Source organism: Populus alba, chromosome 3, assembly GCF_005239225.2.
Source record: "Populus alba chromosome 3, ASM523922v2, whole genome shotgun sequence".
Lineage (NCBI taxonomy): Eukaryota > Viridiplantae > Streptophyta > Magnoliopsida > Malpighiales > Salicaceae > Populus > Populus alba.
In genome coordinates, this window is record NC_133286.1 from 20,772,089 (window position 1) to 20,792,667 (window position 20,579).

At 33.2% G+C, this 20,579-nt stretch overlaps 2 protein-coding genes across 4 annotated transcripts; one reads left to right on the forward strand and one right to left on the reverse strand.

The window, feature by feature from the left end:
- The first annotated feature begins 3,469 nt into the window (after window positions 1–3,469).
- Window positions 3,470–8,495, forward strand: LOC118054236 (phosphatidylinositol 4-phosphate 5-kinase 6). Its single transcript, XM_035065725.2, has 8 exons — window positions 3,470–5,196; window positions 5,594–5,761; window positions 6,070–6,235; window positions 6,497–6,613; window positions 6,704–6,897; window positions 7,387–7,580; window positions 7,675–7,753; window positions 7,877–8,495. Exons 1-8 carry the CDS (start codon window positions 4,028–4,030, stop codon window positions 8,163–8,165), a joined length of 2,376 nt encoding a protein of 791 aa, XP_034921616.1. The 5' UTR covers window positions 3,470–4,027; the 3' UTR covers window positions 8,166–8,495.
- Window positions 8,496–12,210: 3,715 nt separating this feature from the next.
- On the reverse strand, window positions 12,211–16,059 carry LOC118054237 (protein SHI RELATED SEQUENCE 6). Of its 3 annotated transcripts, none has more exons than XM_035065727.2 (4): window positions 15,184–16,059; window positions 14,546–14,788; window positions 13,339–13,429; window positions 12,211–12,518 (listed from the first exon to the last, which is right to left on the reverse strand). In XM_035065727.2, exons 1-4 carry the CDS (start codon window positions 15,737–15,739, stop codon window positions 12,515–12,517), a joined length of 894 nt encoding a protein of 297 aa, XP_034921618.1. In that variant the 5' UTR covers window positions 15,740–16,059; the 3' UTR covers window positions 12,211–12,514. The 3 variants fall into 3 exon arrangements, with proteins under 3 accessions (XP_034921618.1, XP_034921617.1, XP_034921619.1); XM_035065726.2 differs by having other exon boundaries at window positions 14,546–14,836; window positions 15,184–16,056; XM_035065728.2 differs by lacking the exon at window positions 13,339–13,429 and having other exon boundaries at window positions 14,546–14,836; window positions 15,184–16,052.
- Between the last annotated feature and the right edge of the window lie 4,520 nt (window positions 16,060–20,579).

Below are 20,579 nucleotides of genomic sequence, written 5' to 3' on the forward strand. Positions count from 1 at the left end.
GAAGAATAAAACTACAACTCACAGACATGATATAAAAATATCCTAACATAATATATGGTCGGTCGGATACTTTTTCATAAAATCTTAAAAACCACAACCCATACCTTAAACTTGAAACACAACTTCCTCGAACTAATAATCCGAGGACATAGAATAAGCTTCGGAGTAAGGAAGCACACCCTCGTCCTCGTCTTGATTGCAATACCTACCCTCCAGATGGCTTTGAAATTTATTGATGTACTAGCAGGAGACGTGGCTTCTCTAGAACTATGGGATAGCGAATATTGCAGCCTCATACCTTATCTTCAAAAATTAAAAGAATGGAAGGAACCAAACTTGATAGTACCTCTGCAATCATCATTGGAGTGGACCAGATCCAAGCGTGTGTTTAGTTCGGCGATTTAATCTGTTTTTTTATTAAATTTTATTTATTTTTATTTTTTTTATAATCTTCAATTGTTTTGATATATATTAATATTAAAAAATAACTATTATCACGTCCTAAAATACCCTATAATAATTCAAGAATAGGGAGATGAATGAGTTAGGTTTTTGAAAAAGATCGCTTGCTGACTCTGAAAATTCTGGTGGGTAACTCCAGATTGGACTGTTGAACCAATCATTTTTATATTTATATTATGATTTGATTATTTTATATTTAACATGGTATCCTATCTAATATATATCCATGGACGCCATGAATAATCTTGATTCCCACTTCTTTTTAGAGATTTTCCATGATATTTTTCCACGTTATGATTTATGCACATAAAACAACACAATGTTTAAAAGTGATTATTTTTTGTTTGGTTTTTTTTTTTTAAGTAATCAAACTAATTTTATTTTATTAAAATGAAACTGGTTTAAACCGATCGGTTTTGATTTGATTTTTTAAAATAAAAACCGATTCAAACTGGTTTGATTTAGTTTTTTTTAATTCGGCTTGGTTTTGGTTTTTTTTCATGTTCAGGTTCAGATCAATTTTTAATTTTAACTTTATAAAACCAAAACCGAACTAATTGATTTTTTTCAACGTTTTAATTGGTTTACTTAGGTTTTTTTTTACGATTTGATTTTTTCAATTATTTCTTTTTTATTTTTTTAATTTGATCAATTTTTCAATTTTTTTTCTAAACCCTAACAATTTCTCTATCTTATTCATGATTATTCGATTGACTGGAGTCTATTTAACCTCTGCTATGTCTTTTACATTGCGGGATTAAACTACTATTTGATAATGAAATAATGTGTCATGTTATTTGTAAAATCACTCGAGTTAAATCTATCATTAAAGATATAACTTAAAATTAAAAAAATTTATTTAATAAATTAAACCTTTTTAAAAAAGAATTGTTTAAAATAATTTCTTTATAGAACACACAAATGTCATGAAAAAATAATAATCAGAACACTACTTCATTATTTTTTGTAAATAAAATCACTAAATAATTTAATTAAGGTTCATATAAAGTTTTTAATCAATAAAAACTAGAAAAACAAAAGACCAGGCATGGCTTTAATCACAACTCATGGAACTTGTATAGTTTTCAAGATATTGATATTTTCAAGGCTATGCATATTAATCAAACAAATAAAAAAAAATTAATAATATCTTGCCGGGAACCCAATGGTTAATAAAGGAAGACCTTTTTTTCACCTGGGAAATGGATGAGAGGAGAGTCAAGAATGTAAATGCTGCGCTTGCAAGGGTCGGTTTTGGGTTCAGAAAGTCAACCGAATTTTTTGTTTTTTTTTAGGTTTATGTTAAATTTATGGGTCGAGTACTTGACTAGGTTAACAGGTCAATTTAAACTTTTAATTAAGTTAATTTTATTTTTTTTATTTTTTATTTAGATCAGTTTAGATGTTGAATCGGTAAAATCCTGAATTAATTAATTAGCTTGTTCTTACCTTATAATAACAATAATAAAAAGTAGTTTTAGAGTGTGGTTGTTGTACCATAATTTTTAAAAAAAATTTAATTTTTTTTTATGTTTTGATGAAAAATATAAAAAAAATTTATTTAATATATTTTTTAACTAAAAAATAATTTTAAAAGTAACATTTAAGGCATTCCTACCGGGTGAAAATAGCTTTTTAGGAGACACCATTATGAAGTAATTAAGAAGTAATTTTTGTCTTGGAAAGGACAAGTGTCACCCTTAGCTTCCAACCAATGCATTAACAGGATGACCACATAGATTTATAGGGTTTGTGTTTGACCTCGTCCGAAGGAAAGCAGGCCGCACGACTGAGACCTGCGGACTCGGAACTCCATAGTTAAGGCTGCCCATTAGGACACAGCTACTCTCTCTCCATTATTACACACCTATTTTTCAAATATGCCCTCTTTTTTCTCAACATTTCACATTTCTTCCCTCTTTGCTTGTTTTTTTCCCTCAAATACCCTTGATATTTATTGGCCATTTTCACTCCTTATCACCCTCCAAGAGAATTCACAGACAAGAAATCAAGATCCCCTTTCAGAGGACTTGCTTTCACTTTTTTAGGTTTATGATTACTTCGATAATTGGATCTTTCATGGAAAAGGGAATTTGCATTTATATATTCTTGTTTTGAAAAAAATTCTTAGCTGAAAACTTATATTTTTTATTATTGTTCTTGAAATTGAATTAGCTGATAAAAGAAGAGGCATGTAATAATGTTAGTATAGGCTAAATTAAGTAAATCTTATTAAAACATGCACTCCTTGTATGATGCAATTCATCTATGGATTGGTAAATCTTTTTATAGTTTATTTTAGCTATTAGCTCCGTTCGTTTTTGTATTTTAAAAGTGTTTTTATATAAAAAAAAATTATTTTTTTATTTGTTTTAAATTAATATATTTTTGATATTTTTAAATCATTTTGATGTATTGATATCAAAAATAATTTTTTAAAAAATTACTTTAATATATTTCTAAGTAAAATAAACTTTAATTAATAACCGCAAACATATTTTCAAAAGATTCAATAATATAAATAGACACAAGAAAAAGCAAGAAAATTGGGGGCAATTAAAGAAGGAAACATGCATAGTGTGGCCAAATCAAATTCCAAATATAGCATGGTGTACCATAAAATAAATTGAATAGAAATGCAAAGATTCAGATTTGCTGAATCATTGCATTCCAAGTCGGCTTGTCCGAAGAGTTGATGAGAGAAATTCGTAATTAGAAATCTGATTTAAATTAAGTTTTAAATTGAATTAAAAAACTATTAACTTAATAAAACTTAATTAATTCGATAATAATTCAACAAAACTCGATCCAAACTAAACTTAATCAACATCAAAGATTAAAAAAAAAAAACAATATTTTCTCAATAAAAATAATTAACTCAGTAACCAACAAATTAATAGAAGAATTCAATAACTTGTAATTTTTTTCCTGTCAGATCTGACTTCTGAGAACTACATGTGAAATTTGTGAGATAAAACAAGATAATGATGAAACTAACACCACCAAACTTAGTTTCTAGATACTAAAAATGGAATTCACATCATCACAACCATTCTTCTAATTTTTTGGTATGCTATTTCTTTTAGGAGACAAATCCGGGAATCATAGAAACTTCATCTTCCTGAATCGTACCCAAACAAAGAAAAAGAAAGAAAAAGAAAATCCCCTCCAAAAAAGAAAGAAAGTAAAAGAAACAAAAGGCCAGCATTGGTTACCAGCTTCTCCTTTTGCTTTCCTCATCAAAATCTAAAACGACTCTTGCATATGTTTTTCCTCAAAAACAAGAAACAGCCCATTTCAGAAAACCATCTTAGCAAAACAAGAAACATAAAACACAACACAAACGATCTCAAGAAACAGAACAAAAAAACACAGCTTGTTGTCGTTGTCTTTGTTTTTTTGGTTCTCTCCCAAGTCTCCCTTTTTCCTTGGTCTGCTGCAAAAAATGCAGCTTTTGTTCTTGAAAACTAGCAGGAAACAAAAACAATGACAGATGGGAGATGGGATAAGGGAGGAGAGAGAGGGAGGCCACAAAGATTGAGTCTTTGTAGGTAGAAAGAGAGAAATGAGCAAAGAGAACATTGGCATTGTAAAGGCCTGGGAAGCAAAAGTTAGGAAATCACAACCAACAAAGAAGAAGAACAAAAACAACAGTGTCTTTCTCACCATGATGTCAGCAGCAGTAGCTCATGTTGATGACGACGATCCTCCTTGTACAGAACCTGTAAACCATGCAGAAAAGATCCTTTCTAATGGTGATTTCTACACAGGCCAATGGCTTGACAACCTCCCTCATGGACATGGAAAATATCTCTGGACAGATGGTTGCATGTATCTCGGCGAATGGTATAAAGGTAAGACAATGGGAAAAGGCAAATTTAGTTGGCCTTCTGGTGCTACTTACGAGGGGGAATTCAAGGGGGGTTATGTGGATGGTAGAGGGACCTATACAGGTTCTTCATGTGATACTTTTAGAGGTTACTGGGTTATGAATTTGAAACATGGAAATGGTACACAGAGTTATGCTAATGGTGATTATTATGATGGTGATTGGAGAAGAGGGTCACAAGATGGACACGGAAGGTACCAGTGGAAGAGTTCGAATCATTATATTGGTCAATGGAAGAATGGCTTGATGAATGGTAGTGGAACTATGATTTGGAGCAATGGGAATAGGTATGATGGGTTTTGGCAAGATGGATTGCCAACAGGAAATGGGAGTTTTAGATGGCCAGATGGAAGCTTTTATGTGGGGTTTTGGAGTAAGGATCCTAAAGAGCAAAATGGGACTTATTATCCATCTGGGTCTGTGTCAGAGAATTTGGATTGGGATCCTCAAGAGCTGTTTTTGGATTTGAATGATTGCAAGATTGCTACTTGTGAAAAGATGTCAATTTTGCCATCACAGAAGATGTTGAGTTGGCCTGGGGTTCTTGATCAAGGGAATGCTAAGCCAGTGAAAAGGAATGGTAATGAAGGAAGGCTCAGGAGGATATCAGTGGATGGGAGGCTGAGTAACTACACCGTGGCTTCATTGGATAGCTGTGATGTCTCTAGTGGTTGTGGTGATGGGGAATTGAGGGATGTAGAAGAAGGGTTTGGAAATCTTCAGGTTGAAGAATTGGATCCAAAAATATATAAATTGAGAACACAGCCTGTGAAGAAGCAAGGGGAAACAATATCAAAAGGGCATAAGAATTATGAACTAATGCTCAATCTGCAGTTGGGAATAAGGTATTTGGGATTTGGTAAATGCTTTGTTTGCTCTGATCTTTCGTATTGCTCATGTCTATCAATCATTGGCCATTAACTATTTGGTAGGATGCTTATTCAAAGTCCAAATGTTTTCTTCTCTATATGCCAAAACCAATGCATTTCATCTGTTGGTAATAAATTCAATATCATTTCTTGCTTGGCATCTAGTTTAGTGTTTTACTAAATTTTTCCAATTACTCTATTCTGCCTCTCAGTTCATGTGTGATGGCAATTGTTATCTTTTACTTTTGGTTTTTAGATATGCTCCCAACTCCCAGTTGGTGGCGATCAGTGAATCATCCAATCGATCTCCTGATAAAGCATTTAGAATCTGTCATGCATGTGGTTGATTTCTGATATGACTATGATTGGGCAGGCATTCCGTGGGACGGCCTGCTCCAGCTATATCTCTTGATCTGAAGTCTTCGGCGTTTGACCCCAAAGAAAAAGTATGGACTAAATTTCCACCAGAGGGATCCAAGCACACTCCACCTCACCAGTCTAGCGAGTTCAAATGGAAGGATTACTGTCCTGTAGTTTTCAGGTCAGAGCTTGAAACATGTTCTTTTTGCGCAAGGGCCGGGCCAGGCATCATTTAGCAGGAATTGTAATATGTCAATGAAACTAGTTCAATGCAAGGGATAATTAGACTGAAAATGGATTCGATTTGCTCCTGCATTCATGTATTTTATGTTTGTGACAGACTCAATTAAAATAAAGAATATGCTGATAGTGCTTAGTGATTCATGCAGTGCATTCATCTGAGCCTTGCATGATCATATCTTAGCATCATCATTCTCTCTGCAGCTGATATGAATGAGGGCTGACAGTTCCCAATGATCCTACTTTCAGGACTCTCCGGAAATTGTTCAATGTGGATGCAGCTGATTACATGTTATCGATATGTGGGAACGATGCACTTAGGGAGCTCTCATCCCCAGGAAAGAGTGGAAGCTTTTTTTACTTAACAAATGATGATCGCTACATGATAAAGACAATAAAGAAGGCAGAAGTAAAAGTCAGTATCATCATTTTATCACTTTGTTTACTTTATTTGAATTTGAGATAAAATGCCACTTCCATTCTCATATGATAGTTTACAATCTATGCCACAGCTTTATGGCTGACAATGGTTTTGTCCTTCATGATTAAATAGTTCATCATAGTATCCATTTTGTCAGCAATTCCAGAATGAAATCCCTGTTTTCTAATCTATTCTGCATAATTCCTTAACACAAGGATTCTAATGCATTGCCTTGCCTGGATAATGCAATTACAGGTCCTCTTGAGGATGCTGCCAGCCTACTATAATCATGTTCGGGCATTCAAGAACACACTAGTAACCAAATTTTATGGTCTTCATTGTGTGAAACTAACAGGGCCAAATCAGAAGAAGGTAATGTGAAGGGCATAGAACTCCAATTTTGGATAGAAAGATTTATTCAACTCCTGAACCTTGATGGAAATTAATCTTCATGTGGAGCAGGTTCGATTTGTCATTATGGGGAATCTGTTTTGTTCTGAGTTTTCTATTCATCGGCGCTTTGACTTGAAAGGTTCTTCCCATGGCCGCATAACTTCTAAACCCGAGTCAGAAATTGATCCAACAACCACCCTCAAGGACCTTGATCTCAATTACATATTTCGGTTGCAGAAATCTTGGTTCCAAGAATTCTGCAGGTGAAAATGATGCCTCATTTCTTAGTTCTGCATTCCATTTTTCTTCTATTATTTTATCCTTCCCATTTTGAATGCAGGAAAGTATGGGAAAATCCTACGTGCTTGCTATAATAATAGGGGCCATACCTGCATTTCAACTGCTAAATTTGAATTCAGTTCTGGCTCTGATGTTTTTCCAGAAAATATATTCAAAATCTTTCATTCAAGTGGGAAATATAGAATTATCACCTGTAGTGCTTCTCTATCAAATCTCTTATCAAACAAGTACTCCCCATTACTGGTAGTATCTAGAAATGATTTAGGTTAGAAGTTGAGTTAATTCATAGCTCTCTATTCAACTTTTGTGACTTGCTATCACAACCATACCTGCATATTGAATGCATTTTTATCAACTTGAAAGATAAATGCTGGTGTTTTTCAAAAGTATTGTTTGCATGTAGCTTTTTTTATACTGTTTATATCAGTATCCTGAAATGTCCCTTCATGCAGGCAAGTGGACAGAGATTGTGACTTCCTTGAACAGGAGAGAATAATGGATTACAGTCTTTTGGTTGGTCTTCACTTTCAAGAAGCTTCATGCAGGGAAGCCCTCACACCTTCTCGTACATCTGGAGTCCGGACCCCCACTGGAATTCTCACTCCTACTGGAGTTCGGACTCCCACCGGACTTCACACTCCTACAGGTTATTTCTCGTCACATTTAAATTTACTGCTATTTCTAGTTTCATAATAAATGTTTGCCTAATGAAAGAAACTGTCTCTTCTCTGTATCTTTAGGAATTGGAGATGAAAGTGAATCAGGAGCTCCACGTCTTTCAAGAGTGGATTTAGATAAGCTTTTCATGGATCCCTCTCGGTAAATTACTGGCTTCTCAGGATGTTGGATTAAGTGGGATTCAATTTCTAGGCTCTTGTTGCAATCTTGAATCGAAACACCATAACATATCTTTTTCTCATTCATTTTTAATGTTTTGTGTAGGTGGGCTTCCATTAAGTTAGGTATAAACATGCCAGCAAGGGTTGAGAAGACAGTCAGAAAAAGAGACTTCGAAGCTCAGCTGATTGGAGAACCAACCGGGGTGTTACATGAAGTCGTCCTATTTTTTGGTATCATAGACATACTACAAGACTATGATATTAGCAAAAAGCTCGAGCATGCATACAAGTCTATGCAGTATGACCCAACTTCAATCTCTGCAGTTGATCCAAAGCAATACTCAAAACGGTTCCGGGATTTCATCTTCAGAGTATTTGCAGAAGACACTTGAAGGGTACAGATTGATTAGGATCTTCTTATAGCAAACCGTGGCCATGCATGTGCATACACATTCTTTGCTAGAGATGGGAGCACTTAAATGTAGGCTAAAGGTTACTGTTCTCACCATCTTCTTGGCCACTGGGAACGAGTTGTCGCAGCCGCAGCCAGGATCGGTGTTGACAATCCGCATTGCATTTGACCCCTCACCATCATATCTGCTAATTTAGTTACATGTGATATATCCTAGGAAAGGTATATACCAGAGCTATTCGAGCTTCTTTCAAGTGTAAATGAGTTAACCAGGTGAAAGTATGCATCTACATTGAAATTGATTCTTTTTGTACCCATTTTTTCCCCTGGAATGCGAGTGAATATGTACAGAAGGAAAAGTGAAATGGAACTAACTTTAGGGTCTTCAATCTTTTAACGAAATTCTCTGTTAGTGTAGATGGACCATCATCCAATTTTTCTTTCTATCGTCACAGATTTAATTAATCAGTGCTTGATTCCCACCTTTTTCAAGAGCCAACAATTTATTCCTGGAAACACTGCTTGATGCCAGAATGTTTTGAAGAAGAAACTGGGAAGTTTAAGTATTCAATAATGTTTCCTGAAAACACTATTAACAGAACGAATGAAGAAATGAAACTGTAGGGAGTGTCAAGGCAGTTGGGGTGCCAAGATCAGAACATGTAGGGTGTTAGAGTTAAAAATAATTTTTTTAAAAATAAAAAAATATTATTCATATATATTTTAATACAAAAAATTATTTATGCTAAAAAAAAAAAAGAAACAACACTTCAAAGGATTGGCATAAGACTTCAGAGTAGTCATTGGTTCAATCTAACTGAAATTCGCCATGCAATCTGTCCACACGTTCCCTTACATTTCATACCCAAATTAAGCTCAAAAGATGGTGTCCGAGGATTTTTTTTTATTTTTCCCAGCTAATTTTGGATTTCTTCTCTAGTTAGGTTTCAGAATCTGAATTTAATTCAGTTTTAATTAGCTAACTTGTGTTCAAAACTTCAAATAGTTTTATAGCTTATAATTATAAAATACAAATTATCAAAATATTGAAATTTATTCAGAACTTTCCAAATAGTGTTTTTTCTACCATTGAAGGACTATAATTTTAAAGCTTAAGAAGCTCTGATTTTTAATCTTTCTTCATCAACAAGGCTAACTATCCATCTCCAGTTGCTACCAAGTTAACCAAAGACACTGGAGTTTACCTTGGCAGCGAAGGGCTGGACGGAAACACATCATGTCCGTGAATGTAGAGCTGGACCGCACTTCAAAGAAAGGTTAATGTTCTGGGGAGACAACCTAATCAAGGATCATGGGCATGCAAGGTGATGTGTCAACACATCTTGACCAATTCTAAGATCCTGTTGGCTCAGACATGGCATGTCAAATTAGTTCGGCTGTCTAGCCAGAAAGGAGACATTTACAGAATGCTCCATGTAGGATTCCTACTACAACCAAATTGGTCACTGACTCATTGCAATCTCTTTATGACGTGGGATGTTTATTAAAAATTCAATCCTACGAAAAAGTTTGAAAGAGTTAAACTTGCTTTCTGATAAAGGGATCATGCTCAAAATAAACTTAGAGTATGTTTTTTTTAGAATTTCTTTTTTATTTTCCTAGTTATTTTGAAATTTCCTTTTTAATTAGATTTCAGAATTTTATTTGGTTTAAGTTTTATTAACCATGTCGGTTTCAACTCCTGTTTAAACGATTTTATATATTATTCCTCGATACATTTAAGTTTAAGATTATTGAAAATCTAACAGAAGATCATAAAAATGAGAAAGAAACTGCCTGTCACCCAGCACAACAGGGAACAGTAGCTTAATTCTCACTTTTCCTTTTCAGTTCAGTTTTTTATCTTGCTTTAGCAGCCTCCCTTGGCAATATCTTTGAGTGAAGCCAAGGTTGGTTTCTGACAGATATTCTATCAGCATATGAACAGTTATTCATAGATTATATAAAATAACACCGTAATATGCAGCTAGATCATTCTTCACACATCAGAGACACATGCAACGGCGAAAACAAAGGAAAAACCAGAAGAAAGGGAAACGGATGCCCTGATAAGAAGGTAAAAGACTTTGACGCGGGAGCTAGAACTGCAGTAGCTTTCATATAATATTTATGGCGATGTTTGGACGGCTAAGACATAATTGTTTTTAATGAAAACATTTATTTTACTTGGAGTTTTGTTTCAGTTATCTATTTCAAGAGAAGGCACTTGAGTTTAACTGAAATTTGCGATCGTAATTGCTGTCAAGCTTACAAAGACATCAGGTTTCTCCTGGCAACACAGAGCTCGACGGGCATGTAGACTACATAGTTGGCCCACCAATATCAGTTTGTGGTGTTGAGTCCGACGGATTTCCAACAATGGACTTTTAGGGACTTGGGGATGCAACCTAATTAAGGGCTCATTGACTTTAAGGTTCTATCTCTACAAAACTTGACCAATTCTAAGGTCCAGTTTTTCAGACATGGCATGTCAAAGAAACTCTGATGTCTGGCAAGAAAGCAGGCATGCCCCATATAAGATCCCTGCCAAATTGGACTAAATCTGAGGATGTTCCCGACCTTGACCGATGCTATAGAAAATATAACCTATACAATGCCTTGAAAAAACTTTAGTTTGATGTAACTGTCGGATCAAAATTTATATTTGTTTCCAGACTTTTCTTAGATTTAAATCACATCACAAGCACCCCGAGTCATATCCCTGTTTTCCAAGACATTTATCACTTTGCAACAAGGCTCCTCAAGAAGTTCAACTTTGATTAGCATCACATGAATTTGGTCCAAGATTTCACAACACCAGTCTTTCATCAACCATGTCTCCATAGAATGAAGGCATCTATAGCAGCAACAAATAGAGGCTCTAAATGCCTCCGATGTTCTCCAGTTGATGGTCATGACCATCACTATCAGGAGGAGGCAATAAAAATGATCCAAATTGCAGGGTTTCAAAATTGAAAATACAGGTTGGATTTCCAAGATCACTCCTCACAAGCCAGTGTAGTGATCCATTGACAAATGCTGCATCATATCTATTAGGCCAATGCATCTCGAAAAATTCCCTAACAGCCTCAACACTTCTCCAAGTACCCGTGCCAATTGCCTATAATTTTGTGCATTCCTAGTTTTATATGTAATCTTTCACCTGCTAGGAAAAACTACCAAAGATTTAAATTGCGTTGTGCTCTTCTCCCCTGGCTTTTGTGCAATTCCAGACCTCAAAACAAGGAAGTGATTGGCTTGAGTAAGCTGCAAGATGTGTGGTACTGTCACCGCGTTCCATAAAAATTCATTTTTTTTACTAAAAATTTAAAAAAAAAATTATATGTTTTGATGTGTTAATTTTAAAAATAATTTTTAAAATATATAAAAGAAACTATTATTTTAATATATTTCAGCACAAAAAATATTTTAAAAAACAACCATAATCACACTTTAAAATGAGCTTCGGAAAACTCTTTGGTAGCTTCTTCAACAAGAAGTAGCTCATGAGTAAATCTCTGGCATATCCACCTAGGGCACAGACCACTTGCTCGATTGAAACAAATTTCTATTTTAGATTCTTGAACGACCTCTAATTTCTTCAAGAAGTAGCTTCTTCTACAAGAATGTATCCTTCTTGGTGACAAACGAACATCTATGCTCCAACTCAAGGGAGAGTATTGAGCAAGCCCTAACCGAACCCACCAAGGTGGCTTCAGGTTTATGCCCACCCCTTCAATTGATGGCCTCAGGCAGAGCCTGGATGGCTTCGGTTTTTGACCCATCACGAATAAGCACCGTTTCGCAGATTAAAGCTTCTCCAATACTAGATTTAAATTACTTTTTCTTAAATCCATTCACCGAGCAAATTGGATTTTTCCTGAGCCGATGTATTTTCCAGTTAAATTAAAACTCAACCCAATTTAGATTTTGTTTTGGAAAGCTGGTTTTTCAAGTTAATTTGTGTGTAAAAGCACAAGTACATTTTCCATAATGACATAAGCATTCTTTTTAGTACATTGTGCTTAGAGAATCAAAATTTCCCCTGTTTTACCAGTTTTCTTTCGTTAAAATGAGCTTTTAGAACAGTGTTCTTCCAAGAATTTTTTTTCTGGCCACCATTAAAGAAAGGGACAATTCAAACTGAACAAGGCATTTAGAACACAGCCAAAGGAGTTTCGCCTCAGAAGCAAAACTAAGAGAGCTAAGAAATTCCTATTATCCTATACAGTAGAGAATGGCATGCCATTTGTGGTAGAATTTATGAGAAAAGGGTGGGGTTCACGCCTTCTGCATTTAAGCGAAACCTGCAAGGCTGGGTCTCATCCATTACCTGTTGAATTAGAGAAAAAACTGGTTAGCACAAACACTTAACAGAAAGAATTAAAATCCCATGATCATCGTTTCCTATTGAATAAATTATCAAGAACTCATTCCCTTAGCATTTTAGGTTCAAGTGCACCCTGTTTGAGGCCACTTCTTTCAGGAAATCATAACCAGGCATCAATTCTCTCTCAGCCTCGATGTTCATAATCACTTTGCCATTAGCAAAAATGAGAGTGAGACCAGATTTTAAAATTTACTTTAAATTGCATGTCCATTTCGTAATTAACATGACCTGGAAAGCCATAGAAATATGTCAGATGCAATGACTAAATGGATGAGAATTCTGACAGCTGCATGAACCAGACCACGTTTTACTTGTAAAGTGAAAACACAAGCAGCAGAGCAAAACCCACTTCAACTCCCTCACTTGGAAAAAACATAAGCTTACGAACTAAATGAAAGAGTCAGATGAGCATGTTGAGGCAAAAGTATAAGAATATGGAGATGGATGGAACAGGAAAAAAAAATACGAAGTAGGCCACAGGTTGTTATCACAAAAGCTCTAATGAACCTTCCTTTCCAGTTTAAAGTAAAAGAAAAGACATCATGGATGGAATGCTTGTGTTATTTTCATAGAAGAGACAGGTGAAACATTAAAGCAGAGAGAGGAAATTCGCATGCCATGCCTTTTCCTTTTAACCCTTTTAACCCAAGATGATAATGACATTGCAACAATTACCTTTGCTTGGTTATGAAGCATGGATCATGAGAAAGAAAACAATAAGTTTTAATTCTTTGAAGTTAGTTGGATTTGTAGTACCAAGTACCTGATAAACATTATTGAGATTCTTCTTTCTTCAGCAAGTTCCGAGGGTAAATTTAAGCATGATGTGAAGTCTCGTTGATGCAGAGCTTTCTCTAGATAAAAACAAATATTTTTCTTAGTTATTTTTGTTTTTTCTATCATATCTCAATTCAATAATTATTTATTAGGAATTTTTTATATTTTTTAAGGATTCAAGTTTAGTCATAGTACCAGTATAAATAGAGTTGTATAGTTCATTTTTCGGCGAAATTATGTATTTTGAAAAAAAAATAACAAAGAGACTGTTATCTTTCTCTCCTGTTGGAGATTATCTACCACGTTTAGGGTACCTCTTCTTGGTTTTCTGTTCAATCCTAATTAATCTAGTTTTTCAGCTGCGTTGATTAGCACATAAGATGGAACAAACAAGTGTGAAGGAGTGAATTTTCAATTATGCAAGAATGCCATGGAAATTAAGCTTTCACTCAGCAATAGTAAGCACAGATATCAGACCCAGGCTAGCCATCCGGGCCAGCCCAGCGGATTGACCAGGACCCGGACAACCCGGGACCCTGGCCGGGTCTGAAAAGCCAAAAAAAATTACCACAGAAGATAAAAGATCCAGAAAACATAGGTGTTGTCTCACGCATAGGAGACCAATTAAAGGCATTCCTCTTGCTCAACCCTTTTCTTAATGGTTACTAGTTCACTATATAAACACTAGAAAAAGGTTTAATTTTCTTAATGTAGGATTAGAAACCTATTAGTAAATATATTTTATATTCATAAGAAGAAAACTGTGTTTTTTCAATGTGAGATAAGAAAACTTTTTGATATGCTTCAACTTAAAAAGAGAAGATAATACATTTCCGACATGAGATAAAAAATCTTTTGTAGTAACATTATTTATAACATATATAACCTATATGAATTGTTTCCTAACTTTTTATGTGAGATATCTTTCTTGACTTGACTAATCCGGGACCGGGTTTAATAACCATGATATGATAGCAAGTGAGGAATATGAATGATAGAGAGAGAAGCTTGTGCAACTACGTGTCATCACAAAATGTCATGATCAGATTTGTCACATTTTCTTGAATTCTACTGTTCTGATCACTGATTGTGCTTGCGGTTCTTACCAAAAAAATTACAATTTGAATTTAATCCTTAATCAAGCATTAACCCTCTGAAAAAAAACTGTAATTATTAAGTGGTGCAATTTGTACCTTCAAGCAATCTCTGGTTGCCAGAGGCTGCGTAAGCATCCGGTGGATCAACGATTGGGGAGGAGGAGTCTCTATTTCTTTCACTGGAATGCATTTTTGAAATACATGGAAACAGGTTTTTCTCATCCATCCCTTGATCATAAAGAAAGCCCTTGAAAACATGACCGCTTATATTCACCTTAGCTTCATAGGCAACCTCAGCTTCATCGCCATTAATGGCTGTCACTCTAACGCACCTGAAAACTGCTGGGGCGTGAACTTGAACTGGTAAGGACTGTTTGAAGCTTGCATCTATAATTCGACAAAAATAGGCAAATGACTTAGTGCCTCACATCTACTCCACACAACATTGACTCAAACAAATAACAATAAACAGAAGGAATTAAGCTTCAAATTCTACTGTTCTGTTCACAAAACAGGTCAATTTCATTACTAATACAACTTATTTAGCTGCAAGATGATAACTTTATCATCCTGCAATCAAAATAAATTAAATGACGAGCAGTCAGCAGATGAAGAGAGATTCAATCTTGGAAAGCAGGATTCAAGAACTGAAGTCCTGATGGTCGCTAAAATCACAAATCATAGAGCAAATATATCAAAAAGAGAGAGGGAGAGGGGAAAACATAGGTGCTCACCCTGGAAACTAGAGCCAGTATCCAAAACAAAAGAAGCAGCAGCATTGTTATTAGAAGTACTAAAACTATTGGATGTAGCAGGCACATTTTCTCTTGTTCTTTTACCACCAATACAGCCACCACCAGAAGAAGAAGCAGAGGAGCCGCCGCCACCTCCGCCGCTACTATAACCAAGCCTCTCGCGCCTCCTCGCAGCAGGCACCCATGTGCTCTTCAGGTGAGTGGTACACTCATACCCTCTACTCTTGCAACAAGTCCTGCACCTCCTGTACTGACACTCTTTCTTTGCCCTGTTTCCACAGTCCCTACATGCTCTTGCAGGACCAATATTTATTGCAGTATCACAATCCTGAAGAGCATTTAAAGTTCCCCTTTCAAGGAAACTTGATTCTTGCGGGTATTTCTTTAGAGTGTTCCAAGACTCTTGATTGTCTGCGATGCCGTATTGATCATTGGTATTGGTTATTTGGTGAGTAGAGGGAACGTGTGGTGGCTGCTGGTGGTGGCAAGGAGATGGTGGTGGAGCTATAAAGAGAATATTGTGAAGGCCTAACATGTTTGGATGGTCAGGTGGGAAGGTGGTGGTGACTGCATGTGGCGGCGGCGGCGGCCATGTTTTGGTGGTGGTGAGGGTACTAGGAGTTGAATTGGCCACAGTTGATTGTTTGTATCAAGAATGCAAGTGAAAGATCGTATATAGCATAGAGAAAAGACTTGCAGTGGCCCTGAAGTGATTGGTCTGAGCTAGCTAGCTAGCTAGCTAGGCCTCTAGCTAACGTTGATCTGGTGATAACACGAAGATAAATTATTGCTACTCAGAGAGAGAGAGAGCGATTTGTTGCAGAGTTGCTTTTACTACCCGTAGTCAGCCACTGTGTACTGAAATTCTTCTATTTCCAACTGTAAATAACTTTTTTTAGCAAGGAATCATTGCCCTGGAACCAGACTTATTTGATCCAACAGTACAATCCCTATCGCGGGTTCGGAAATTTTGACAGGGAGTTCAAAATGATGTTTATTTGAAATTTAATTTTTTATTATTTTTAAATTGTCAAAAATAAATTTTAAAATAATAAAAAATATTATTTTAATATATTTATAAATAAAAAATACTTTAAAACATAATATCTATCAAACTCTTAAAAACCCTTTATTTACGGGTTTGGGATTAAACTAAATTAATTTTATAAAACAATATTATTTTGATATTATTTTTAAATAAAAAAATATTATTATAAAAAAAAATAAAGTTGACCTGAGACAGAATCTAATTCTGATTTAACAGGTCAATTAAATCACTAGGCCACTTTAATTTAACTGAATCAATATCAACATTAGTTTTTTAGTTAAAAAAAAAAACACTCACCTCAGCCGAGGCTTCTTATCACATTTCATCGAACCTGCACTGGTAAAATCGGGTTTAGCAACTATGGCCATTTTTCAAAAGAAAACGAAATGATGATGCCAAAGTTTTGTGTGTTTGAAATCGTGATAAAGATGTTGATTCTTATTTAAAAATATATTAAAATAAAATATTTTTATTTTAAAAAAATTATATTTGACTTTAACATATTAAAAAAATATTGAAACATAAAAAAACTTTCATTTTAAACAAAAAAATAATTAAAATTTGAGGGACCCGACACACCCTTGCATCACTTAGCATCATATAAATGATTTTCTTTTCGAGTATTAGTTTTTAATATGGGCCACTGCAGGTGTTTTGTTGTAGATCGAGCTAATTTCTTTACAGTGTAAAAAATGATTCTAAAATGTTGTTATTGTATTTAAAAAAAAAAATCAACGACTCAGGAAAATTAAAAAAAAAAAAAAAAAAAAAATGGTTATCAAGCCTCATGAATCAAACTATAGAATGCTGAAATCAGGAAAAATCAATGAAAAAAAAAAGATATTAAAAAACAGAGCACGAGCAAAACCAAATAAGGTTATCAAAACCTGCGAGTAATATCACGTGGTCATGATAATCCAATATAAGGAAAACATGTAAAAAAAAACAAAGTTTATTTTTCAAAAGAATTGAGTTTTGAAGAACATAATAAAAAAATAAAAAAACAATGACTTCTAAAAAAACTCGGACCACCCAAAAAAACCTCTTACCAGATCATGCGTTATGGACAACTTAATTGAAAAGAAAACTTAAAAAAAAAATTATTTTTTATAATAAACAACTTCAAATGATATAATTGCGAAAGAAAATGATATCAACTTGTATTAACTTTTCAAACTTATAACATTAGGTAGTGACTAAATTTAAAGTACCGCATCTAGAAAAATAACTATTTAAAAACTTGGCTTGACTCGTGTCCCAGGTGACCATTAGCTTAGATCAACCAAAGTTTCAAAAGAAATCGGGGGAGAATTAATTCAATGTAATACAGTCAAAACCCCAAGTTGACCTATGTTTCGGTTAACTTGAGAAAAATCCAGTCAAAACCCATTTGCTATTTACCCATTTAAAAACAAAATGGTATGCTTTTGATTTTTTTACAAAACAAAAGGAATTAGTTGACTCGTGTTAACTCAAACCAACCCACTCGACCTATGATCTCATAGTCCCATATTGATTGTTGGGAGGGCCTAGAAACAATGAGAAAAACTAAAACGATCAAATTACAGTAAATGAAATGCTAGATGATAAAATAAAGAAAAATCAAAGGATAGAAAAACAACATTTAAGAGAATAAGAATCTCATTTGAGAAAAAAAATTCAGAGGATAAACTAAAATTTTGAATTGAATGGCAGAATTAGAAAAAACAATTCAAATTAACAAATGAATTGAAAATAAAAAATAAAAATCAAGAAAATAAAGATTAGATTTTTAAAAAATAAAAAATCAAGATCATGGATCTAATGATAAAATTGAAAACAAATTAAAATTTGATAAAAAGGCTACGAATCAAAATTATAAATCAAAACATTGAGGGTCAGATCTTAAAGATAAAAAAAAAAATTGAAATGAAGGGCAAAAAAAAAAAAATCAAATTCACAAAAGAATAAAAAAAAACAAAGAGAATTAATTTCTAACAAACTCAATGGTGATGGATAAATTTTTTAAAAATAATTGAAGTTAACCCGATTCAACCTTCAGAAATTGTGACATAAATCATGAGGTCGGATCGCAGCGTAAAAGGCAAACCCAAAAAAATAACAATGTAAAATTCCAAACCAACCAAAATAACTAGGAATAAACTTAAAAAAATAAATTAAAAAATGTTGATTTCTAAAGAAAGATAACCAAATTTAATACAAAAGAAAATTAAAACCAAATCATAAGGGATGAAATTGAAAAACAATTTTAATTAAGAAATGAATAAGAAAAGCTATAAATAACAATAAAAAAATGATGATTATATTCGATATAAAAATAAAATGACAAGGGATGAAATAAAAAAATAATAACAAATGATTCAAAAAAAAAAAAAAATTACTCACATCAGATATAAAAACAAAGTGTTGAGGGATTAAATTGAAAAAAACAATTAACTTAATAAATGATCCAAGACCAGTCACATCACAATTAGAAGAATGAGGACCAGACCTTATATAAAAATAAAGCATAAAATTATAAAATTGAAAAAAAAAATTAACTTAATAAATGATTTAAGACCAAGTACATTACAAACAAATAGTTAGGCTTTCTCTTCTTCTTCTTCTTTTTGACAATGACCAACATGGTTTTTAAAAATAAGAGAGGGAAAAGAGGGAGGAATGGAAAAACTCATATATGAAGTTCCTCTGCATGCCATCAAAGAACACTCGCCTCGCTATCACGACGAGGGTGGTGAAGCGCATCAAAAGCCATGTTAAAAGGTGATATTTAGTGTTGTGTAGGCGCTGCACATACCACCTGAAGGGCACGGGGGTGCTCGTAGCGCTCCCCAACTACTTTTGAATTTTAATATTAATTTATATATTAAAATATCAAATCATCCTTAACCACGAATGAGAATTACAATAAAAAAAACATAACAAAAAATCTAAAATGACCTTGTATCCATTGGTAAAGGAGTTTATTTTTTGGAAATATTTATGTAAATGACATGAAAAAAAATATAAAATACCTGAAAAGCTCATGAATCAAAGGGAATTTTTTTTAAGGGTTATTTAAAAATTATATTGTAAAAAATCATGAAATTACTGATTAAACTTTTTTTTAATGTAATTACTAATATTCCTATGAAAAAAAACTCATATATACCTAAAACTAAGCTTACCACTAAAGATAAAATAGTAATTTTCCTATAGATTGCACGTTCACAATACATGCTAAAACACTGGTATGTTTTAGTGTATATATATATATGAAAATAAAATAGGAGAGCTTAATTTCCTCCTCTTTTAACCAATCCACCGAATTGTAGTAACAATAATTCCCTGTTAATTTGCAGACCACGGAACATAAAAGTTTAGTCATACTTATCCTGACTGTAATGATGCTTCTTTAAATTATTTACAAGTGGCATTCTGGGAATGGTGGGGTGGTGGCAGTGCCTACTATAGATACTACATACTAGCAGCCAGAGGCTTACGTGAGGCTATAATGGTAATAGGGATGCTGTATGGAATTCCTAGCATCTTGCAGGATAGCGAGGAGTAATTCCAAGATTGAAAGTAAATAATACCCGTTCCTTAGTTTATTTTTGGAAAATGGTTTTTATAGAAAGTGAATATATGAAAAGTTAATTTATTAAAATAAATTAAAAAATAATTTATTATTTTTGTAAATTTATTAAAAGAATTGAGACCAAATAAGACAAGTAAAAAAAGTTAAAGAATGATAAATTTTTTTTAAAAAAATTTCATAAATAATTTTAAATAAAATACATAGTAATAAAAATAATAAAAACCAAATCTGACAGATAAAAATTAAAATAAGATGAAATTAAATATATATATAAATTATTTCAAATAAAATATATAATAATTAAAATAATGAGACCAAATCTAATAAATAAAAAAATTTCATTCAAGAAAAAAATAAATAACAATAAAAAAATGAAGATCAAAATTGATATAAAAACCAAATTAAATCAGATTATAAAGAAAAAAATTGAAAAAAAATCAGAATAAAATATATAATAATAAAAAAATCAAGGGTCAAACTTGATATAATTAATAAATAACAAGATATTTTTAATTTTTTTACAATTTTTAGAAAGTGTTTTTTGTCTAGAATAAAAGGTTAATATTTTCTAGAAATCAATCCAAATTTTTTTAATTAAAAATTATTTTTTATTGACTAAAATTTTTTAATAATAAATAAATATATGAAAATTTAGAAAGTAATTAAAAAAAACTATTTTTCATGAAATAAATAGAATTTTAAAATAAAAAAATTAGAATGGTTTTGTTTTATGATATTTTCATAATCAAA